The sequence below is a fragment of the Rana temporaria genome, chromosome 1 (assembly GCF_905171775.1).
Source record: "Rana temporaria chromosome 1, aRanTem1.1, whole genome shotgun sequence".
NCBI classification, from domain to species: Eukaryota; Metazoa; Chordata; class Amphibia; order Anura; family Ranidae; genus Rana; species Rana temporaria.
The window spans coordinates 610,543,258-610,568,637 of NC_053489.1; the positions used below are offsets into that span (position 1 = coordinate 610,543,258).

The following is a 25,380-nucleotide window of genomic DNA, read 5'->3' on the forward strand; positions in this document are numbered from 1 at the left end:
TTGAATTCTGTCAAGCAGGGGAGGCCACACACTGATCGACATTCTTCCAGTCCTTGCTGAACCGGTCACATTTTGATCAGTCTTTGGCCTGCTTTATACTAAACAAGCCTAGGCTTATCTGATGTAGTAAAACCTTAGCAGCCTTACTGGCCATACACTTTGCAATCTGTTTAGACAATCTTCTTTAGCCCTACTAACGTAGGAGAGTTTACATTTTAAGATACAAATCAAGTGGATTGCTTAGGTAACGACTACAGGGCTTTGATAGATCTAAAGAAGAATGAATAGAGATAGCGAATGGAAGGTATATAGTCAGCTTACTGATAGTGCCTAAAATACAATAATTTTATCCAGACACAAAAAAAAAGGTTATCATTGCTGCTTTATTTTGGAATTCTTTTTATTTCTCCTAGGAATCTAAAAGATTTATGGACACAGTCATAAGCTATTTTGTGCAGTATGTGCAGTGGGTTAAAGACTCTGTAAGTATTTGTCATGTTCTTGCATGTTGATATTATTAATGTATAGTTCATTTACAATGTGTGTATTGTATGTAAGTGAAATACTAGACATAAAGCAGAAATTTGATCTATTTAGTGCCACTGCAAACCAATCCTTTCACTGAGTGCTGTCAATTGCCACTCTGGGCACATGACTATTGATTATTGTATTATCAATCAAAGTGAAGGGCCAGTTGTGTTTAACCACTTCCTGCCCGGTCAATAGACAATTGACGTCCGGGAAGTGATTGTGAAATCCTGACTGGGCATCTATTGACGTCCTTCAGGATTACATGCCGTGTCTGACACCCTGCATCTCTGATCGGAGATTCTTTTCCACGTGATCAGCCGTGTCCAATCACGGCTGATCACGATGTAAACAGGAAGAGCCGTTGAAGGCTCTTCCTCGCTCGCGTCTGACAGACGCGAGTAGAGGAGAGCCGATCGGCGGCTCTCCTGACAGGGGGGTTCGCGCTGGACCACCAGGGAAGCCCACACTGGACCACCAGGGAAGGGGGCAGTGAAAAAAAATGAGAAAGATGCCAATCAGTGCCCACAAATGGTCACTGACTGGCAACATAGGCACTGGGATAAACAAGTGATGCCCAGTAATGCCCTCAGTGCCACCCCTCAGTGTCCATCAGTGTCACCCCTCAGTGTCCATCAGTGCCACCTCTCAGTGCCCGTCCATGCCCAGTGTCCACCTATCAGTGCCCATCTGTGCCACCCATAAGTACCCATCAGTGCCACCCATAAGTGCTGCCCATGAGTGCCCATCAGTGTCGCCTATGAGTGCCAGTGCCACCTTTGAGTGCCCATCAGTGCCGCCTATGAGTGCCCATCAGTGCCGCATACCAGCGCTGCCTATCAGTGCCGCCTATCAGTGCCACCATATCAGTGCCCGTAATCGAAGAAGAAAACTTGCTTATTTACAAAAAAATAACAGAAACAAATTAAAACATTTTTTCAAGATTTTCTGTCTTTTTTTAGTTGTTGCGCAAAAAAAAAAAATCGCAGAGGTGATCAAATACCACAAAAAGAAAGCTCTATTTGTGGGAATAAAATGATAAAAAAATTGTTTGGGTACAGTGTAGCATGACCGCGCAATTGTCATTCAAAGCTAAAAATTGGCTAAAGGATAAGTTCACCTTTTGTAACATGTTTTATGTTACACCTATATTCAGTGTGTAACATGTTACAAATGTACCGGCCCCCGTACCCCCCGATCCCTTCTCCAACCCCCCCCCCCCCCCACTCGCTGCACAATCTAAAGAAAATGTAGCCGTTCAGGGCTCTCCCTGTCCAGCCACGTCATTTATTCAGTGTTCTGTGAATGAATGGACTACAACTACCAGTAGCTGTTGGCTTGTAGTTCTCAATGAACTACCACAGCGCTGTTAAAGGAGAAGTACAGCCAAAAGTTGTTTGCCTGTACTTCTCATGTGGATCACAAGAGTTCAGTTCGTTGTGCAATCCTGTGACTCATTTGCAGCTGATGTCACAGAAGCAGTCCAGGCTAGGCCAGATGTCCATATGGTCGGGATCCACCCAGATTCCTGGACCGGCACCTGGCTCAGTCTCCCAGCGAGCCGCTGAAAGCCTGAGCCGGTCGCTCCCACCCCCTCCACAGCCCAGGGCTCCAGTGAGCGAGGAGGGGGCAGAGTGGACAGTCTGCAGGAGATCTGCATGGCACCAGCAATCTGCTGATCACTGGTGCAATGCTTTCCAGGCTCTCTTTTAAGAAGTAGAACGCTTAAAGACATTTTACAAATGTTATTTTAAAACATATAAAAAAGGTTGATCTATTCAAAACTGATCACCTGCTAGTTTCCTAAAGTAGTCTACTATCAATGGCTGCATAAATACATTTCTGACATGTAGTGCTCTATTAGATAGATTGCTAGTTAGCTTAGGTAAATTTAGTTCTAGGTACATGATCTGGCACAAAGTTGCCGCCCTAAGGTGGGCAGTCGGGAAGTGGTTAATATAGCTGTAACTTTATTGATAAAATAAGTTCTCTAGTCAGTTGATTTGCCAAGCTGAGATGACGTCAGTCTGCTGCAGGCAAGGAAAAACATTTCCTCAATCATTTTTTTCCTACAGCGATATCACTCAAATTCTGTAACTCTGTAGAAAGTCACCAAGGTAAAGGGCAGCAGCCAGGAGCTGATCTATGTCAGACATTGGTGAACACTGCAAAGAACTACAGAAGCACCAGGATTTACATGCCTGCAGGGGCGGACTGACCATTGAGGGATTCGGGCACTGCCCGAGGGCCCCATGCCACTAGGGGGCCCCATCAGGGTTGCCAGGCTCAGTAAAACCAGGGACTGTATGTAAAAATCAGTGGTTTTTTTACATCTGTCCCTGATATGTCCAAAATCGACATGCTTTTGATGTGAAAATCCTGAGATTTTAGCTGCCCCGCCTCTGCACTGCCTCCTGGCTTGGTGGCCATCTGTAAGCCCAGGGGCCCCATAATCTTCTATTGCCCGGGGGCCCCATGAGTTGTCAGTCCGCCCCTGCATGCCTGTGTCATCTCTAAGCTAGCATCCCGGTTCAGAAGTGAATGCTCACTCTGGATAATGTATGAACAAAGATGGCGCTCTCCTTCTGATAAGAAAAACAGATAAAGGCTTTGTCACTAGTGTGCACTGTGATTACTATAAGAGGTAATACATACCTATGAGTTTTACACTCACAAGTAACTTGGCATTCACTTAAAGGGGAACTAAACTAATTCTAACAACTTTTTTATTTTTATATCTCCCCTTTTTATGCTGCAAAGGAGCACTTCCGGGTTTCCAGCCTAGGCTGGGCTCCGCTACCTCCTAGAATAGCTACGTCACAGCTATCCCAGGAGGCATTGGGGTTGATTTAATAAAATTGGAGAGTGCAAAATCTGGTGGAGCTCTGCATAGAAACCATCAGAATCAGCTTCCAGTTTTATGTCCAAGCTTTCCGGACAAGCTGAAGTTATTAACTGGTTGGCTACCATGTACAGCTGTACCAGATTTTACACACTCCAGTTTTAGTAAATCAACCCCAGTGTGTTACTAAGCTGGCACTTTGCAACATATAGCTTGCGTACAAACGCCACCAGGCAGGATAGTGGCAATTTCTTTATCGTACAACACGGGACACAGAGGGCCATATTCTCAAACAAGTTACGCCGGTGTATCTACTGATACACCGGCGTAAATCGAATTTCCCGCCTGCGTATCATTGTTTTTGTTATACCTGAAGGGTTCCACATGTACTGGCACTTTAAGGCTGGCTCCACCCAGCAGTGATGACAAGGGTCAAGGGGCATAGTAGCCATCTTAGAGAGAGCACATGTAGGAAGCAGAGTGATATGTAATGTCCTGAGATGCATGTTGCAGTGTACAGTCTGTACTGAATAAACATCCATTGTTCCAGCCCAGAGTCTTGTCTCCCTCACAACGCAGAGGATATAACAGTGGCGACGAGGATGGGATTTACAAAGTGTCTATCAGTCTGAGAGAGAGACAAAGACATTGTGGATTGTCACCTGGATAAAAGCAATCCCAGCAGGAAAATGTCATTAATCGGGACATTAAGTGAGTTTGATGGAGAACAGACATCCTGGAGTTCCTGGGATGAGAGACTGGAACAGTATTTCAGTGCAAATGCCATCCCAGACAACAGGCAAGTAGCAGTGTTTCTGACAGTGGTTGGGGCCAAGACATATGACACTCTGAGGGATCTGCTTTCCCCTGTAAAACCAGCAGCTAAGACATTGGCAGAGCTGCTGACACTGCTAGAGGATCACTTCCAGCCTAAACCATTAGAAATTGCAGAAAGATTTCGCTTCTATCAAAGGCAGCAGCAGACAGGTGAAGAGATTAAAGCTTATGTGCTCGCCCTTCGCAGACTAGCCTCGACCTGTTCTTTTGGGGACTACCTACCTACTGCACTGAGAGATAAGTTTGTGATGGGACTGAATTGTGAGTCAACACAAAAGAGACTGTTAACAGAGAAAGACCTTACCCTTACAAAGGCAATTGAGATAGCTTCAGTGATGGAAATGGCTGTGAAAGATACAGAGGAATTGAACCCCCAGAGCAGAAGGGAAGAGGTGAAGCAGGAAGTTTTCAGAACAGCAGTCAAACCAACTGCTGCAAACTGGAAATACAGACCCCCGCCAAGCCGGGAGTCAGCTTGCCACCGTTGTGGGAATACAGACCATGATTACAAAGTCTGCCGGTTTAAGGATCAGACCTGTCATAATTGCGGTAGGACCGGCCATCTGAAACGAGTTTGCCGTAGCAAAAGGGTGCGAGATAAACGACCTCTGAACCCCAAGACTAAGACATATATGGTGGGAAGATATACATCATCATCTGAGTCAGAGGATGAGGCTGTGCTCCACAGGTTAGACATACACCATATGCATTCAGCACCCTCCGCAATGACTGTAGATGTAACCATTGAGGGAAAGAAACTCAGGATGGATGTAGACACAGGAGCAGCAGTTTCAGTTATCACCCAGAAACAATGGAGACAACTTCAGACCCGAAAAACTGTCCGCCCAACACCAATCAAACTGCAGACATACTCAAAGCAGATACTCCACCCACTGGGTTACGCAAAAGTACAGGTATTGTACAAGGGTCAGACAAAGAGACTGCCATTATATATCCTAGAAAATGGGGGACCCCCTCTCTTTGGGAGAGACTGGATTGCTCACTTTGGGATGCCAGACATCGCCATAAGTCCCTGTAACACCGTTACCATTCCATTAGGAGATAATGAGGGATGGGTGGTGTCCCTGAAGCAGCGGTTCCCAAAGATTTTTGATGACCAGTTGGGAAAAATAAAGCATGACTGTGTGAGACTCAAGCTGAAACCCAACGCTCAGCCTAAGTTCTTCAAAGCTCGGACAGTACCTTTCGCACTCCGAGCAGGTGTGGAAGCAGAACTAAGTCGGCTGGAGGAACAAGGTGTCATCTCAAAGGTAGAGCACAGCGAGTGGGCATCACCAGTTGTACCGGTAAAGAAATCGAATGGGGACTTGCGCATTTGTGGCGATTTCCGCATGGCACTGAACTCTCAACTGGAAATAGACCAGTATCCCCTACCCAGAGTAGATGACATTTTTGCCTCTCTTGCAGGAGGTCAAAAGTTCACCAAGCTTGATCTCAAACAAGCATATTTACAGTTTGAGGTCCATCCTTCTTCCCGCAAGTTTCTGACCATCAACACCCACAAGGGACTGTATCAATATAATCGGATGGTGTTTGGGGTAGCCTCTGCCCCAGCCATTTGGCAACGAAAAATGGACGAGATTTTGGCGGACATTCCTTTCACTCAGTGCCTGCTAGATGACATGCTCATTACAGGACGGACCGACCAGGAACACAAGCAGAATGTGGAGCTTGTGTTGGCGAGACTCCAAGAACAGGGTCTGAAAGTGAACTTAGCAAAATGCCAATTCATGGTGCCTAAATTGGAGTTTTGTGGCCACCTTGTGGATGCAGAAGGTATACACACCACGGAAGCCAAGGTTGATGCTTTAGTCAAAGCTCCAGCCCCAACCAACGTCCAGCAGCTGCGATCATACCTTGGCTTGCTGAACTATTACCACAAATTCCTGCCAGATCTGGCACACACCTTGTTTCCGTTGAACAAGCTTTTGGAGAAACACTCCAGATGGGACTGGTCGGCTGCATGCCAACGTGCTTTTGAAGTTTCTAAGCGGAAGCTGTTGGCGTCACGCATGCTCGTGCACTATGACCTCCAGAAGCCTCTCACCTTGGCTTGTGATGCCTCACCCTATGGTCTGGGGGCGGTACTATCCCACATCTTACCAGATGGGTCAGAAAAACCAGTGGCATTTGCCTCCAGGTCTTTGACAAAAGCAGAAAGCAATTACTCACACATTGACAAAGAGGCTCTTGCGCTGATATGGGCAATTAAGAAGTTTCATCTTTACCTGTATGGTAGGGAATTCACCATACTGACGGACCATAAACCACTCCTTCAGATCTTTAGCCCTGACAAAGGCATCTCCCAGACTACTGCGGCCCGCCTCCAACGCTATGCCCTATTCTTGGGGGCATACAGCTACAAAATTCAGTATCGTGGTCATGATGCCAATGCTAATGCGGACGCTATGTCCCGACTGACAGGGAGGTCCATGGACTCTTCTCCACCGGTCAAGAGTTGTCGTTACACCAGCCTGTCCTTCTTGTCTTCTGGGGAGATAGCAGCCCATACAAACAAGGATACCTTTCTGAAAACCATACTCTCCTGGGTACGGTCCGGTTGGCCTGCAACTGTCACACAGGAGTATGAACCTTTTTTCCGTAGGCGTATGGAATTAACTGTGGCTGGCAACTGTGTTTTATGGGGAGACCGAGTGATCATTCCACAGACCCTCCGGAGACACATTCTGGACTTGCTACATACTGGTCATCCCGGGAGCACACGTATGAAACAAAAGGCCAGAGGCTATGTGTGGTGGCCAAACCTAGACTCAGATATCACAACATATGTGAATGCTTGTGCTGGATGTGCACAAACGGCAAGAGACCCTCCTCGAGGGTGCGTCCAGCCCTGGACTTGGCCCACGGTTCCTTGGTTTCGCCTACACTTGGACTTTGCAGGCCCGATCAGAGGACACACCTTCTTGATCATAGTGGACGCCCATTCAAAGTGGCCTGAGGTCATTCCTGTTACTCAGCCAACGACTAAGGCAACGGTTTCCATACTGTTACATCTCGCTGCTACGTTTGGATACCCCAGAGAAATCGTCACAGACAACGGTGCACAATTCACCAGTCAGGAGTTTCAGCGTTTCCTGACTGCCCACAACATCAAGCACAAGTTGACCGCACCTTACCACCCGGCTACAAATGGTCAAGCAGAGCGGTTTGTGCAGACTTTTAAACGCTACTTCAAAGCTACAGTGGCTGCAAGTAAACAACAGTCCCTGTCACCCCAGCAGCTGGACTCCTTCCTTTCTGCTTACAGAAACACACCACATGCAACCACTGGGAAAACTCCAGCAGAACTTCTTCTGGGGCGGCAGCCATGGACTGTTTTGGATATGCTCCGCCCTCAAACAGTCCAGGAACATGTACTACAGTCCCAAGACAAGATGGTCAAACACAATGAGCTCCCCCGATTCACAGCCCAACAAAAGGTATGGGCCCGATCTTATGGGGCTTCCAACACCCGTTGGCTTCCTGCTGTCATTGCAGAGACCTTGGGACCCAAGATGTACAAGGTCCGCCTGGAAGATGGTTCCATTTGCAGACGTCATGCGGACCAACTGCGTCCTCGTTCTCAACTGCCCGAATCCCTGATGCCGGCTGAACCACCAATGTCTCAAGGATCTGCTCCCAGCGAATCAGGATGCACAGAGACTGATGATTGTCGGGACTCTGAACTTTTGAACTCAGCTCCAACAGAGCCCTCCAGCTCTGGTCCGGAGGTCTGTTTACCCTCTGAGCTGGGGGATCCCTTCTTGGCCCCGCCGGTACCCATTCCGGCCAGCCCTGTATCCTCCGGTCCCGAATCGCTGGATGCCCGGCCTCAACGACACTGTCGCCCTCCTGACCGGTTTCAGTTGCAAGAGCGGTTACGAGACTTTCGACGGGGCCGACGGAAGTGATCCGATGACATATTAACCCCGCAAGCTTGAAGTTCCGTAATTCTCCTGTGTTTGGAGGACTGTTATTGGACAGTTATCAGTTAATGTTTTGTGCCTGTTATTGTTTTGTTTTGTTTTTTTTTTTGTTTTTTTTTAGGGATGGATGGAAGGTGTTATACCTGAAGGGTTCCACATGTACTGGCACTTTAAGGCTGGCTCCACCCAGCAGTGATGACAAGGGTCAAGGGGCATAGTAGCCATCTTAGAGAGAGCACATGTAGGAAGCAGAGTGATATGTAATGTCCTGAGATGCATGTTGCAGTGTACAGTCTGTACTGAATAAACATCCATTGTTCCAGCCCAGAGTCTTGTCTCCCTCACAACACAGAGGATATAACAGTTTTGTATTCACAAAACAAGATACGCCGGATTTAGGCTAGGATCCAACTAGTGTAAGTCACTTACACTGTCGGATCCTAAATGTAATTCGCCGCCGGGCGCTAGATGGCGTTTATGTTCAGGTCTCATTTGTTTATGCAAATGAGCCTGATACGCCGATTCCCGAACGAAATCGCGTTGCGTAACCATCGCTTACGTCGTTTGCGTAAGCGTAAGGTTACCCCTGCTATATGAGGGGTAACCTTACGCCAGTCCCACGTATGCCATGTTAAGTATGGCGTCGGGTCCGCGTCGTCTTTTCCCGTCGGGTACGTCGTTTTACTAAGTCGTTCTTGAATACGACTTTACGTCAATGACACACACGTCGGCGTCATTGACGTTTTCCGTTGAGAACTGGAGCATGCGCACTGGGCTTTTTTAAGCCCGGCGCATGCGCAGTTCGAACGGCACGGGGCGCGCTTAATTTAAATACAAGCCGCCCCCTTGGAATTAGGCGGGGATACGCCGGGCCAATTACACTACGCCGCCCCAAACTACGGAACAAGTGTTTGGGGAATACAGCACTTGCTCCTGTAAGTTGGGGCGGTGTAGTGTAAATGGCTTACGTGCCGCAGAAACTACAAGAATCTGGCCCAGAGCCTTTATCTTTACATAATGGGTTAAGGGTCACCAGCGGTGATTGGACACTGGAACAACCAATTGAAGACAGTTACCCTCCATATAATCCCTCCCATCAGGGAAGCACCTCAGTTTTTTCGCCAGTGTCTAAAAGGTGTTGGACACGCAAGGATGTGCTAAGGATAGCTCTGCTAAAGAAGACCCTCTGGGGGCGAAGGAGCTATGCTTTGGGATCCATCCAAGACGCTAATAGTTACGCTGAAACTGGATGGGATCCGGGCCTCAGGGACGAGGCGTCGCCTGTAATGTCTCTCTTTGGAGGACTGGGCTCTGGGGTCCAGCAATTTCGCTACAGCAGCTAAAAGTCCTGGTTAGAGTCTTTTACAAGGCCCAGGGGAGAAGTATCCGTTAAATAGGAGCCCATATCCCTGAAGGTTGGCACAAAAAACCCACCAAGATGGGTGAAGATTGGTGCTGTCTGAATCTTTTTAGCAGAAAAAACCTGCGGCAGGGATAAAGGTAAGAGAAAAGGAATCCCAAGAACAAGCTTAAGGATCCTTTTCAAACTATGAGTAGCGTGTCTTCTCTTCTTAGGCCACTAGAGGAAATAAAGAGCTGAGTTTCACTCACCTCACTCTGTAAGAATGTCAGATCCGTAGGACAAGGCACATTCCTTCCGCTGCAGAGCTCTGCATAAACACGGCCACAGTTCCTCTCCTCCTAAACGCTGAGTACCAGCATGGAATAAGCAGGGGGAGGCTCTCCCTGATCCCTCACAGCCGCCATAATGCCCTAGGTCGCGCACGCACGTTTATCAGCGGGGGGCGGAGGAGGAGGATCTGAGCATGCACAGGCGCGCGCACGGGCGCATGCAAATGGATTCAAAAGATGGTGCTCAAACAGGAGCCATTAGAGGATCGTGGACCCCGGCAGCTTTTCCCTTGGGGACACAGCAGCAGCAGAAGGGGCACGTAAGCTCTAGGTGGTTGGTAGGGCACTACCAAGAGAGACACCCACTCTATGGCATGAAACTGTGTGTTTAAGTTGCATACTTTATGTAGATTACTAAACTGAGCACAGTATATGCACAGTATATGCTGTTGGTACCTCGGCTTGTTGCTTGGTAATATGTCTTCCCTTAGAAAGAATTCAGGGACTAAGAGGGACAAGAAAGCACCAAGGCCTGAGACAGGAGGTTCTAGCCGTACCTGCTCGGTACCTTCCTCCCCTGTAAATCTTGATATACCAATACAGGAGGAGCCATTGCCACTATCAGGAGTAACCATTTCCCCAGTGGCACCTAGGCCTGCATATTTCACTGAGGACACTTTTATCGCAGCCATGGAAAAATTAGAAGGGAAAATCGCTACGCTAATCACAAAGTCCTCACAAGGGGACAAAAAGCGGAGCAGATGTCCTTCGGCGGTTTTAGATCCTCTTTCAGAAAGATCTGAAGAGGAGAAGGATGAGGTAACACCCACAGAGGACAGGGATGAGGAGTCAGACGGATCAGGGATTTCAGAGGAACCCTTTTCTGCTTCCCAGATGCTAAGATCACAGGTACAATGTTATGCTGAAACAGTGCGTACTGCATTCAGGCTGCCCTCTTCGGAGTTAACTGAATCACATGTCTCCTCCCTGGGCTCATTAAAATCCCTGCAGGGTGCATGCTCTTTTACAGTTCATCCTTCATTAGAAAAGGTAATCTACGCAGACTGGTTACATCCAGACAAGCATTTCTCACCTCCAAAGAAGTTTAATATTCTTTATCCTATGGAGGAAGAGTTTTCCAAGAAGTGGAGTCTGCTGTCGGTAGATGCAGCCATTTCTTGTGTAAATAAGAACCTGACTTGTCCAGTGGATAACGTACAGGCATTTAAAGACCCTTCGGAAAAGAAATTGGAGTCTTTATTGAAATCTTCCTTCCTCCTGGCCGGGTCAGTCGCCCAACCTGCTGTAGCAGCAGTAGGCATGTGTCAGCTCCTCAAGGACCAGGCTGAAGGAACTGCCTCCAGAACAAGTCAATTTGTGGGAAATTTTGCCTAAAGCCTTATGTTTTACAATTGATGCGATGAGAGATTGGATTCTGCAAACATCGCGTCTCACACTCCAACTGGTGCATATGCGCAGAATTCTTTGGCTAAAGCATTGGTCTGCAGAGGCACCATGCAAAAAGCTTTTGGCTAGTTACCCCTTCCATGGCGAATGCCTCTTTGGGGAAGATTTGGAGAAATATATCCAAAAGATATCGAGTGGGAAAACCACTCTATTACCAGAGAAGAAGAAAAACAAAAGACCTTGTTTTAAACATTCTCTCTCCCCGCCTCCTGGTAAATCTAACCCCAGCCAGTGGCGACAGCATTTTCAGCCAGCCACAAAGACTAAAAAAGACTAGGCCCAGAAGAACAAGAAGCAGTGGGGTTCAAGGGCTAACAAGCAAAACCCCAAAGCCTCTGCATGAGGAGGTGCCCCCGCTCCGCCGAGTTTTGAGCGACATGGCAGACAGAAATCCAGGATAGATGGGTAGTAACCACAATATCCCTAGGGTACAATCTGGAATTTCAAGTGATCCCACCTTTCGCAGTTAGGAAGCTCAAGGCTTTCCAAGGATCCTTTAAAAAGAGCGTCCTTCTTCAAAGGATGAATCACTTGCTGTCCCATGGGGTGATCACAGAAGTACCCTTAAAGGAGCAAGGTTCAGGGTTTTATTCAAACCTCTTTGTAATCCCAAAGCCAAACGAAGACGTCAGACCCATTCTGGATCTAATGCCGCGTACACACCATCACTTTATGTGATGAAAAAAAACGACACTTTCTGTGAAGTAAAAAATGACGTTTTTGAAACTTCAATTTTGAAAGACGAAGTTGCCTACACACCATCGTTTTCTCACAATGATCTTGCAAAGTGAGGTTACGTTCCACCACGTTTTACCATTGAAGCTCGCTTCATAAGTAGCTTCTGGGCATGCGTGGATGAAAAAACGTCTTAGAAAACGACGTTTTTTGCTACACACGGTCAATTTCTGTGAAGTAAAAAGTGCACTTTTGAAAAACGACACATAAAATTGAAGCATGCTTCAATTTTTTTTGGTCGTTTTTTACAAGACATAAAACGACGTTTTCCCCCACACACAGTCAATTAAAGTGACGTTTTTAAAAACGTAATTTTTTTTCATCACATAAAGTGATGGTGTGTACGGGGCATAAGATCTCTAAATCAGTTTCTGAACATTCGTCATTTCCGAATGGAAACTATTCAATCAGTGGTCGCCACCCTACAAGGCGGAGAATTCATGGCGTCAATAGACATCAAAGACACATACTTACATGTGCCTATCCATCCCGCTCACCAAAGATTTTTAAGGTTTGCAGTAGAACATCGCCACTTCCAGTTTGTGGCTCTGCCCTTTGGTGTGGCTAAAGCACCTCGGGTATTTACAAAGGTACTAGCCCCTCTGTTGGCAAATCTCAGAGCACAAGGCATATCGATAACAGCTTATCTAGACGAACTACTGGTTATAGATCAGTCAGTGGCAAAATTAGATCACGCTGTGCTTACCACTATAAGATACCTGGAGCATTTAGGATGGATTGTAAACTTACAAAAATCCTCTCTACAAGCCCAAAGCCGGGTATTCCTACCAGAACCAAAGATCAAGTCACTAAAGGACCTGATCCACAAGGTGAAGGCAAACAAGAGACAATCTATTCGCCTTTGCATGAGGCTATTGGGGAAGATGGTAGCCTCCTTCGAGGCCGTTCCTTATGCCCAGTGTCACTCAAGACTACTTCAAAACAGTATTCTAACTGCCTGGAACAAGAAGATCCAAGCGCTGGATTTACCCATGCGTCTGTCTCCACAGGTGCGCCAAAGCTTCAGTTGGTTGTTAAAGACCAGAAACTTGCGGAAAGGAAGATCCTTTCTCCCAGTCACCTGGAAGGTGGTGTCTACGTATGCCAGCCTAATAGGCTGGGGGGCAGTATTGGAAGAAGCTTCAGCCCAGGGAACCTGGGTCAAGACCGAAAAAAGCCTGCCCATCAACATACTGGAAATTCGGGCAGTATACTTAGCCCTCAAAACCTGGACAAGCAGGTTACTGGGCCACCCAGTTCAGATTCAATCCGACAATGATACTGCAGTAGCTTACATCAATCACCAAGGAGGCACCCGCAGTCAGGGCGCTCAGGAGGAGGTGAATCATATTTTGACTTGCGCAAAAAAACATACTCCCTGTCTCTCGGCAATTCTCATCCCAGGGGTAGAAAACTGGCAAGCGGACTATCTGAGTCGCCATCAGCTGTCACCAGGAGAGTGGTCTCTCCACCCCAAGATCTTTCAGGCCAGAGATGGGGACCCCGGATATTGACCTGTTGGCTTCCAGATTCAACAGGAAGTTGGACAACTTTGTGTCCAGGACAAGAGATCCTCTGGCCTACGGATCGGATGCTCTGGTGGTCCTGTGGAATCAGTTCTCACTGATCTATGCGCTTCCTCCGATCGCTCTCTTACAAAGGTTACTCTGCTGGATCAAGAAGGAAAGAATTCCTGTAATCTTAGTGGCTCCAAATTGGCTCAGAAGATCTTGGTCGCCGAGATTATAAAGATGGTGGTAGGAGAACACCTTGGAAGCTTCCGCTTCATTACGACCTGCTGTCGCAAGGTCCAGTGTTCCATCCTTCCTTACAAACTCTAAGTTTGACGGTTTGGCTGCTGAGACCCACATTCTGAGGAAACGGGGGATCTTGGGTCAGTGCTTTTAACAATTATTGCCAGAAAGCCAGTTTCCAGACTTATTTACTACAGAGTCTGGAAAGCATATGTTTCATGGTGTGAAACCAACAAATGTAATCCTCAAAGATATGACATAAATAGGATTCTTGCCTTTTGCCAGCTAGGAGTGGATATGAAATTAGCCCTTAGTACCATTAAGGGTCAAATATCAGCTCTATCAGTCTTCTTTCAAAGACCACTGGCATCTCATTCCCTAGTGCAGGCTTTCATTCAGGGGGTACTGCGGATCAATCCGCCAGTTAAGTCTCCCTTGTGCCCATGGGATCTGAATCTAGTATTATCAGTGTTGCAGAAGCAACCCTTTGAGCCTATTCGCCACATTCCGTTGATTCTTTTAAGCAAGAAGTTGGCCTTTTTGATTGCTATCTCTTCGGCTAGAAGAGTATCTGAATTAGCAGCTCTTTCCTGTAAAGAGCCTTATTTAGTTTGTCATAAAGACAAAATTGTGCTTTGACCCCATCCTGCTTTTTTACCTAAGGTGGTGTCGGCTTTTCATTTAAATCAGGACATTGTCCTGCCTTCCTTTTTTCCCGATCCACAGACAGCGGAGGAAAAAGTATTACACTCTCTAGATTTCGTGAGAGCAGTAAAAGCGTATCTGCAGGCAACCGCTCAGATACGTAAAACAGATGTTTTGTTAATTTTGCCAGATGGTCCCAAGAAGGGACAAGCGGCATCAAGATCCACTATCTCCAGGTGGATTTCGACAGACAATTATTTAAGCCTATGATTTAAAGAATAGGACTCCTCCTTTTTCTGTTAAGGCGCACTCTACCAGAGCGATAAGTGCTTCATGGGCAGTGCACTACCTGACTTCGGTGACTCAGATCTGTAAAGCTGCAACTTGGTCCTCAGTCCACACATTTTCCAGATTTTATCAGGTAGCCGTGAAGGGACAGGAGGATACCGCCTTCGGGCGAAGTGTGCTGCAGGCTGTATAAAGCTTCTGGTCCATGGCGGCCGGCTTGATCTTTGTCTCCCCCCCCCTTCATATGGAGCATTACTCTGGGATGTCCCATTATGTAAATATAAAGGCTCTGTGTCCCGTGGTGTACGATAAAGAAAACAGGATTTTTAAAACGGCTTACCTGTAAAATCCTTTTCTTGGAGTACACCACGGGACACAGAGGTCCCCCCTTCTTATGGGAACCTTATTGTTTGCTGATGGGAAGGGTTATATGGAGGGGAACTGTCTTCAATTGTTTGTGCCAGTGTCCAATCACCGCTGGTGACCCTTAACCTATTATGTAAAGATAAAGGCTCTGTGTCCTGTGGTGTACTCCAAGAAAAGGATTTTACAGGTAAGCTGTTTTAAAAATCCTGTTTTTCCCAAAACTGGCAGCATTGTGTGCATGTTCAGAAATCCCCCCGCATGTGCGTCTAAGTGCCACTGGTCTCTGCCAGGTCCTGCAGGGTTGAACGAAAATAAAAATTACATCTCAGGAGGAGTCGCTTTACTAACTATCTGATGTTAGTACAACGATCTCCCCTGCTGTTCTATTGTGTTCTGACAGGGGGACAGCCCTCCCCCCATCAGATCACTCTGGTTAGCGCTCTCAGCCATTGGCTGAAAGTAGTGACCTGGAGCCGATCGGCAGATCTTTCTCAGTCGTGACCCTTTGACAAAAGCCAGCCCAACAGCTGGACTCACACACAAGCTGAATGTCAGACGGCAGCGGGCAGTTCAATAGACACCGGCCGATGCCACCTGATGTTCAGCTTGTGTGTACTAGGCTTTGGGTCTGTACTCACAGTGTCCCCAGGGCTTGAGTGTCTCGCTCTGGTTCAAGCAGGCAAACATCTTTGTAGAACTCCCAGATAAGTTCCTCAGAGGCACCCCTCTTTTTGCTCCCAAATGAGCAGCTGGGACCTGGATGAGCTAGGCAGAATCTGGCACAGAATGGCCATGAAGGGCTTGAAGCCTTCCTGACTGGGAAGCTCTCCTCCTGAAAAAAAACCCTGCTCTAGAGCCCCAAATTATTTATACACTCCCCAAACACTACTTGGACACACCTCCCCAGGGATTGGGCAGAGCTGTATAAATATTCAGGCTTTGACTATTCCACCCACTGGGCTAGATTCAGAGAGAATTTACGCCGGCGTATCTATAGATACGCCGCGTAAATTCAAATCTGCGCCGGCGTATCTTCTTTCTGTATTCAGAAAGCAAGATACGCCGACATTAGCCCAAGATACGACTGGCATAAGTCTCTTACGCCGTCATATCTTATGGTGCATTCTCACTCTACATGCGCCCGGCGGTAGTTTTTTACGTCGTTTGCGTAAGTCGTTTTCGGCGAAACGTTGCTCCTGCTATTAGGAGGCGCAGCCAATGTTAAGTATGGACGTCGTTCCCGCTTCGAAATTTGAATTGTTTGCGTCGTTTGCGTAAGTCGTTCGCGAATAGGGCTGGACGTAATTTACGTTCACGTCAAAACCAATGACGTCCTTGCGACGTCATTTGAAGCAATGCACACTGGGATATGTACACGGACGGCGCATGCGCCGTTCGTCAATCACGTCAATCACGTCAGGTCATCACATATTAGCATAAAACACGCCCCCCTTCCACATTTGAATTACGCGGGCTTACGCCGGCCCCATTTATGCTACGCCGCCGCAACTTACGGAGCAAGTGCTTTGTGAATACAGCACTTGCTCCTGTAAGTTGCGGCGGCATAGCGTAAATACGATACGCTGCGCCGCCGTAAGAAGGGGCGCAGCTACGTGAATCTACCCCACTGTCTTCTGAATATCTCACTATGTTCTGGATATCTCCATAAAACAGGGAAGCAATCAAACTTGCATCCTGCAGAGCCCAGAGCAGAATTTTCTTTTTTATGAAATAACATAATAGAACCTGGGATTCCACAAACTTGTGTAATCCTATTCTGTGTTTCCCATAACACATCATTCATCCAGACTTACTGCAATTTTGTTAAACATGAAAATTAAAGACAACAGTGGCATGCAATACATTGTGAATAGTATGTAGGATACGCGTTACACAAATTCTTTATAATTACAAGACATGTTTGATATCCTCTCTCATTATCCTGATCCACTTATCCTAATCCGTTTCATCTATTTTTTTTTTTTTTTTCCAGATAGCCCTGGATGTTGCTGGATGTAAACCGATAGCAAATGCTATAGACACTGCTGTAGATTTGTTTTTATGCAGCTACATTATTAATTCCGTGGTAGGTTATTTTTTCTTTGTGATCTTTCTCTCATGCACTCGCTTTTTTTCTCTTTCTCTCTTTATCAGCTTTCTATAGCATTTGATAGAGTGGGGAAGGTTTAGAAACCATGCTTTTTTTATTATTATTAGTATTGCAGCTAGTAAGATTTTATTTCACTTCCTGTTCTAGGTAAACCTGCAACACAGGGTCCAAACAGGACAGGAAGTAAAGGGAAAATTCCCATGTGAAAATTATAAAAAAAAAAAACTTTTTAACTCTTTCCCACACTGGTAAAAATAAAAAAGGGTTTTCATTTCTTTTGGTCACTCCATTGAAGAGATTCTCCCTTACGTTTCCTTCCCTACTCTTTTTAAAAGCTGGAGTTGAATTTAAAATAGAATTCCACCTAACTAGCCTTAAAACTTTATCCTCCCCTTCCTACCACCTGTGCTAACTAACCTGTGTAAAAAAATGTCTCTAAACTTACTCATTTTCAGGCCACTTTAGTCCAGTGTCAGCCAGCGTGGCTGCAGGGGAGAGGAGGGAGCGCAAGCAATGGATGGACCATTGAAGCCTATGGGTGACATCAGCCCTCCAAGCTTTACTAGCCATTGTCAGAGAGCTCTCTTCTTTCCCCTGCAGCTGCTGCTGGCTGACACAGGGGAGATCACATCACCGGACTGGAGCAGACTGAAAATAGGTAAGTATGCACACCTTTCTTACACAAGTTATTTAGCATAGGTGTTAGGAGGGGCAGGGGACACTTTCAAGGGTAGTAAGGGGGAATCTAGAATTCCATACATTAATGTTGTATAGCCCTAAAGTAGAAATTTACCAAACAAATTGATAAAAATAATGTTCTTTAGCAAGGAACATACATTCCAAATTAATCATTATGCTACCAAAATTAGTGTGTGTTGCAAATTGCTTCTGGTAATGTTCCTGTTTCTTCTTGCTTAAATCATTAGGTTGTAGGGAGAACAGTGCAAAAATGGAGAGCAACTGAGCATGTGCAGAGCAGGGTGAATTACTGTATTTTACACAGTATAGGCATTTATTTTTAATGTTTTATACCCGCAAAAGGGGCCTGCTGAAGTGATCTAGCAGGACTTAATTTTCTGACTAAAGAAGAACATCACCAGGGTATGGGGAAATTAAAAGTCAGCAGCTACAAGTACTGTCGTTTCTGACTACAGCCCATGCAGTCCTGAGCAGTCTTCCATACAGCTCATTTTCTCAGGGTTTCTCATCTTGGCTGTCATTTCATGATGGCCTCCTACTGTTCATATGAGTAATGCCGCGTACACACCATCACTTTATGTGATGAAAAAAAATGACGTTTTTAAAAACGTCACTTTAATTGACCGTGTGTGGGGGAAAACGTCGTTTTATGTCTTGTAAAAAACGACCAAAAAAAATTGAAGCATGCTTCAATTTTATGTGTCGTTTTTCAAAAGTGCACTTTTTACTTCACAGAAATTGACCGTGTGTAGCAAAAAACGTCGTTTTCTAAGACGTTTTTTCATCCACGCATGCCCAGAAGCAAGCTTCAATGGTAAAACGTGGTGGAACGTAACCTCACTTTGCAAGATCATTGTGAGAAAACGATGGTGTGTAGGCAACTTCGTCTTTGAAAATTGAAGTTTCAAAAACGTCGTTTTTTACTTCACAGAAAGTGTCGTTTTTTTTCATCACATAAAGTGATGGTGTGTACGGGGCATTACAGCGGACTGCACTAAGACTGGTCCTTGGCCTCCTGATTTGTGTTGTGATCCCAGAGGTCTGTGGGCAGGCTGAGGTCATCCTTGCCTAAGTAAGAACGAGCAACTGGAAGTGGGTACAACCAAAAAGGTATTCACTCCCTGAAAAGAAAAATCAAACACTGCGATTTGGTTACAAGATGAGGATAACTTTTATTTTGGGGCGAAGGTCTATTTTATTAAATAAGACATTGCTTTAATGTTAAAATGTTGGTCTCCTTTATAAAATAAGATATATATATCATGTCTCTACAGAACTCATTTTGGTTTGGTTTGGGAGGATCTACAATATTCCTAATTCCTGCCATCATTTTTGCTATCAAGTTATCAAAGTTCTACCGCAGAATGGACACGGAAGATGTTTATGATGAGTAAGTATAAATGCATAAGCATTTATGTAACATCCTTTAATATGTTGGTCTATACAGTCTATACATTTTCCCATCGTTTTACTAAAGAGAAACAATAAGGGAATGTCTCGTCATATTGCTTTGCCATCTCTTAATGTCTATATGTGTCCCACTATGAGTTGTGCATGTGCAGCAGTTGGAGTACACAGATAAAAGAGCTGACCTCAATCTATGGGGAGCTTAAAACATTCATAAGAAATGGGAGATTTTCCTAGCTTGTGACGGAAAATATTAATTATATGAAGACAGGAGGCGAGTATCTTATGCATTATCTTTCTTTTATTAATGCTCACAGCAGAAAAGTGTTTCTAAAAATCTTCAGTGTAAAAAACTAAAACAACTACCACCCCCAGCAGTCCGTACAGTCACTAACCACGCCCCAACGGGGTCTCCATAAAAGGGGGCTGCTTGTGGTGGTTCCTCCTCTTTCTTGCTGCGACACTCCCTTGGGTAGAACGGTTCCAAACGAATTGTAGAGGTGTGATCCTGGAAACTAGACCGGCCGGTCAGCGTCCAGAGTCTTCTGTGAAGAAGCGGAAATCCTCCACTGTGACCCAACATGGATCCAGGAAAACGAGCGATCCCAGCGGTGAAAAGAAACGAAACAGGTCTATGTTTCAACCTATGGACGGATTACATCATCCTTTAAACTGGATACTCCGTCTGCAACGCGCCGGTTGTCCGTCAATAACCTGAGAGGAAGAGAAAAAACAACCGTAATAGGGAGGGTAGGGAGGGAAGATACTCGCCTCCTGTCTTCATATAATTAATATTTTCCGTCACAAGCTAGGAAAATCTCCCATTATATATCAGACAGGAGGCTCATATCTTATGCAAGTTCAAAGCTCATGTAACAACATACCAATGACATAATATATGATAACCTTAAGAGAGGACTGACCTAGAAATGTGATCCCTAGGTCTGAAATAAAATTGGCGGAACGTGGTCTCCGAGGACCAGTCCGTTGCTTTCAATAAATCGTAAAGAGAGCCTCCTGAGACGATCACTTTGGTGGCCATGGCACCTCTGGTGGAATGGGCCCCGAAGAGGGTGACGTCAATCCCCGCCATATCCATGGCGGTCCTAACCCATCGCGCCAAAGAGGCAGACGAGACTGGTAGATGGGGTTTCACATAGGACAGAAGGAGCTGTGAAGAGCCCGAGGGACGCAGAGCAGAGGTCTGAGATTCGTATGTCTGTAGACAACGAACGACGCAGAGAAGTGGGTGATCCGGAAATGATGGGTAGAAAACCGATGTGATGCCGGTTTTCGTCCTGCGTGTAATGGAAAATTCAACTCCCTGTGGTGAGAATTGTCGTCTGGCAATGTCCAGAGCTCTAACGTCTGACACTCTCTTAACGGAGATGAGGCATAGAAGTACTGTTAGTTTAATGGATAACATTTTAAGGGAGAGATCTGAATTGTCCCCCCAACTGGCGAACATATCCAGCACCTTGGAAACATCCCAGGTCGCTTGGTATCTAGGCCTGGGGGGACGTTGGAATTTTGCGCCTCTCAAAAGTCGACACACCAAAGGGTGTCTGCCAATAGGTAGGGAATCTACGGGGTGATGATATGCTGAGATAGCTGACCGGTAAATATTAATAGAGCTATAGGAACTACCTGAGTCAAAGGAGTCAGCCAGGTAGTTAACCACTAGTGACACAGGGGCTTGAATGGGATCAACCTGCCGTTGATCACACCAACAAACCCATCGTCTCCAGGCTGATCGATATGCCGATCTAGTCCCGGGGGCCCAGGCCATGGCGAGGAGGTTCCGAGCCGACTCTGAAAGCACTCTATCAGGGGAAGGGATCCCGATACTAACCACGCGAGGAGTGGAAGGTTGTTCTCGAGAACTAGGGGGTGAGGATCCCCGGTCGGGTTGGTGAGGAGGTGAGGAAGTTGAGGAAGAAGTCTGGGAAAATCTACCGATATTGCTAGCAACCGAGGGAACCAAGGTTGGGTAGGCCACCATGGTGTTAACAGCACCACCGTTGCTCCCAGGTTGGTTATCCGGAGGAGAAGTCTGGATATTATTTGAAAGGGGGGAAAAGCGTAGTGTGTTCCCTCCGGCCAAGGTTGGCGAAGAGCGTCCACTGCATAAGCCTCCGGGTCTGGCCTCCAGCTGAAGAAGCGAGGCAGTTGACGGTTGAGTCGAGAGGCGAATAGATCGAAAGATAGCGGACCCCAAAGCTCTTGCAAGAGGAGAAAGGTTGATCGATCTAGTCTCCAATCGCTGGAATCTCGCAGATATCGAGAGTTCCAGTCGGCCACGGAGTTGAGAGTACCCGGGATGTATTCCGCTATAGGAGTGATGTTGTGGGCCAGACAAAAGTGCCAGAAATCCCTCGCGATATACGCCAAGGTTTTCGATCTGGTGCCTCCCAGGCGGTTGACATATTGCACCGCTGCAACGTTGTCCATGCGGAAAAGGATACAGCGTGCGGGAGAATGAGGCATGAAGCTCTTGAGAGCAAACAGAGCTGCTAGTAGTTCTAGTGCATTGATATGGAGGGATGTCTCTGCTTGCGACCAGGTCCCTCCTGTAGAGGCTACGCCGCACCGAGCGCCCCAGCCCAAGCGACTGGCATCCGACTCTATGATCACATCCGGATTGGGACTGAATATGGTTCTGCCGTTCCACTCGACGGCATGGTGGAGCCACCATTTCAATTCCTCGGTGGTTTCTTGGCAAAGAGGTATCTCGTCCGAATACCCGAGGCCCTGTCTTAGGTGCATGATCTTGAGCCTCTGAAGGGCTCTGTAATGCAGAGGGGCTGGAAATATGGCTTGGATAGAGGCCGCCAGCAGGCCCACCAGCCGGGCCAGAGTACGTAGGGAGAGGCATCCCTTGCGGAGGGCGGCCCGAATCTCCTTGCGGATGAGTGTAAGTTTTACCTTGGGGAGGCTGAGGGTAGAGTGGATGGTGTCCACTGTAAACCCTAAGAACTCCATCTGTCTGGATGGGATGAGAACCGACTTGTCGCGGTTGATTATGAATCCTAGCCTCTGTATGAGTGACATGGTCCATGACATGTGGAGGAGCGCTTGGGGTTTCGAATGGGCCATAATGAGGATGTCGTCCAGATAAATGATCAGACGCACTCCTCTGCTCCTGAGGGCCGCCACCACGGGTTTCATGATTTTGGTGAAACACCATGGGGCGGATGAAAGGCCGAAGGGGAGGCAAGTGAATTGCCACATCCTGCCCTTCCACGGGAACCGCAGCAAATGCTGGGAATCCGGATGTATGGGGACCGTCAGATATGCGTCTTTGAGATCTACTTTCACCAGCCAGTCTCTGGGTTGGAGAAGGTCTCGTAGGAAGTGAATCCCTTCCATTTTGAAGTGACGATATTGGACGTGTTGATTTAAATTTCTGAGGTTGATCACAGGGCGGTAGCCCCCCCCTTTTTTGTGTACCAGAAATAGGTTGCTCATGTAACCCGGGGAAGAAGGGTCTACCTCCATGATGGCTTGCTTGGTAAGCAGGTCCAGCACCTCCCTGTCTATGAGCTTGTTGTTTCGTTTTGAGAAACGAATGGGAGGAGGAATGACATTGAGGAATGGTAGGGTAAGTAATTCTATCCCGAACCCCTCTACAGAATTTAAGATCCACGCGTCTGCCGTAATCGCAGACCAGGCGTGGGTAAAATACCTCAGCCGACCTCCCACTGGAATGTGATCGAGTGTGGTGTAGTGTAAACTCACCGGTATAGGGTCTGGATCGAGGGTATCCGCGTCCCCCACGTCCGCGCCAGGGTCTGCCTCTGGGAGGGAAGAACGGTGCTGGTTGAGCCACCGGAGCGGAGTAGGTTGGAGCCTGGTACTGGTATTGGGCGGAATTTCTACCCTGTGGCCTGTAAAAGTTACCGCGGCCGGCAGAACGGCCTCTACTTCTGCCGGCCCTGTTGAAAACCTTATTGGTTCCCGTGCGTCTCAAAGAGCTTTGCGCTTTGTCTAAGCTGGAGAATAGGCCGACAAATTTGTTAATGTCCTTTATGACTGAATCCCCAAATAGCATGCCCTCGGCCGATGGGCCGGGTTCAGACTCTGCTAGGTGTGAGAGTTGGGGATCCAGGCGCATCAGGATGGACCTGCGCCGTTCTACAGAACATGCCGTATTGGCGGTGCCTGCTAAACATAGGGCTCTTTGCGCCCAACCTCTCAGTTGTGGTAAATCAACTGCTTGTCCCGAGGTTACTGCTTGTTCGGACAAGTTGAGGATTTTGGTCAATGGTCCCATAAGATCCAGGACGCGATCTTGTATTGACCTAAAGGACCTCTCTATGCCCTTCTTTTGAAATTTACCTGTTTTGATCAGGTATTTCGTAAGAACTGGGTCTACCTCCGGGGTAGCCACCACTTTCTTGGGTAACGAGGGTCTGGGGCACTCGGCCCTCAATTTGTTGCGAGCTGTTCTGTCCAGGGATTTCCTGGCCCATAACTCAACATACTGTGCCACATGTGGCAGGGGTGTCCAGTCCCCGGACCGTGGGTGCGTAATCGCGTCCGGGTGGAATAATGGTTCCCCTAAAGCGTCCAGGAGGACATCGTCCTGCGTAGCAGGATTGGCGATTGTGTCAGTCGCCATGGCCCCAGCATCATGAGTGATAGATTGGGAATCTGAAAACTCTGATTCGTCAGAAAGCTCGGCTGATTCCTCCGCGGAGGAATCCTCGTAGGAGTCCGGCTTAGTCCTTCTAGCGGACCTATACCCCTTTTGAGTCTCCCTGGGGTCCAGGGGTCGAGCAGAGTCAGATAGATGCTGGGGACGGTGGCCCGTGGTAGGGGCTACCTGATGCATGCTATTGTCTTCCCCTGCCGGGGAGTCAAGTACCACCAGGGTGTGCTTTCTTTTGTGCAAGACTTTACCCTTTTTTAAAGGTGGTTCGCCGCTCTGAGGCGGTGGTGTAAGTGCCACAGTGGGTTGTAGCGACCAAGCGGCCGGGGTAGTGGAGGCCAGGGCTGCTTGGATGGACATTTGGATAATGTCCTGTAATTGTGAAGCACTTAGGTTATGTGAAGTGCTATTGGGATTACCCTCTCCATGAAGCGATTGAGAGTTATTTTCAGACATTATTAATATAGGTCTGTATTATAAGATTCAACTAGTGCGGATTAGCAGTGGTAATAACTTTAAAATTATGTAAAGTTTATACTGATGCTGTACAGTATCTCAACCTAAAGCATCTACTGTATACAATCAGTATGGTGCTCTCAGGGATTTTAACCTGCAGTAACAAATATCTCCTGTTAGGGATGCTATGTGCTGTCTCTCCTGGCGTGATATAACCTGCTAGGGATGTATTAGACAGGGTGTGAGCGGGAGCGCTATTACCCGGTGATGCAGGGGAAAAAACAGCAGTGTCTCAGGCTCCAACTGTTCTCTCCTTCCGTCGGCGCCGAATGGCGACGGAAGGGAGAGGAGCTTGGGCTGCCCCAGCGGCCCGGGAACGAAGTCTCGCGAGACTTCGGCCGCTGGGTGCTGATTGGAGGAGCGAGCGGAGAAGACGCTCCGCCCCCCCAAACGCGCGCTGACTGCAGTAAGAGCTGAGGGAGACGTGTTCTCCCTCAGAAAAGAGGTGAAATGCCGGGAACGCGGCGGGGAAGGCAGCGGGGTTTGTAGTAATGACGCTGATGTGATAAATATCGGTAAACAACGCGGTCTGAGGAAAAAAATTCTGTCAGACTTACCATCTAGGGAAATAAGACAGTGATAGAGTATCACATGGGAAATAAATTGGTAAAATCACTAGATAGGTATATATATAGTACAATATATAAAAGTGTACATAGAGGGAAGAGAAAGGAACAGGAATGAAAGGATTCCTGCAGTTCCCTAATAACAAACTGACATCAAGTGATGATAACCAAAAATGTACTTATCTGATCCTGTGAGCAGAAAGAAAGAGGAGGAACCACCACAAGCAGCCCCCTTTTATGGAGACCCCGTTGGGGCGTGGTTAGTGACTGTACGGACTGCTGGGGGTGGTAGTTGTTTTAGTTTTTTACACTGAAGATTTTTAGAAACACTTTTCTGCTGTGAGCATTAATAAAAGAAAGATAATGCATAAGATATGAGCCTCCTGTCTG

At 47.1% G+C, this 25,380-nt stretch overlaps 1 protein-coding gene across 15 annotated transcripts in view; it reads left to right on the plus strand.

Moving 5' to 3' along the window:
- PROM1 (prominin 1) overlaps positions 1-25,380 on the plus strand; it is a 306,658-nt gene that overhangs the window by 254,348 nt on the left and 26,930 nt on the right. For all 15 annotated transcript variants that reach the window (XR_005746346.1, XR_005746354.1, XR_005746356.1 and 12 more), the window contains 3 exons: positions 414-482; positions 17,035-17,127; positions 19,125-19,240. Coding sequence is in view for 4 of the 15 variants with exons in the window: in XM_040335216.1 (XP_040191150.1) it covers positions 414-482; positions 17,035-17,127; positions 19,125-19,240 (278 nt within the window). In the remaining 11 variants the exon portion in view is untranslated. The remainder of the gene's footprint in view (positions 1-413; positions 483-17,034; positions 17,128-19,124; positions 19,241-25,380) is intronic.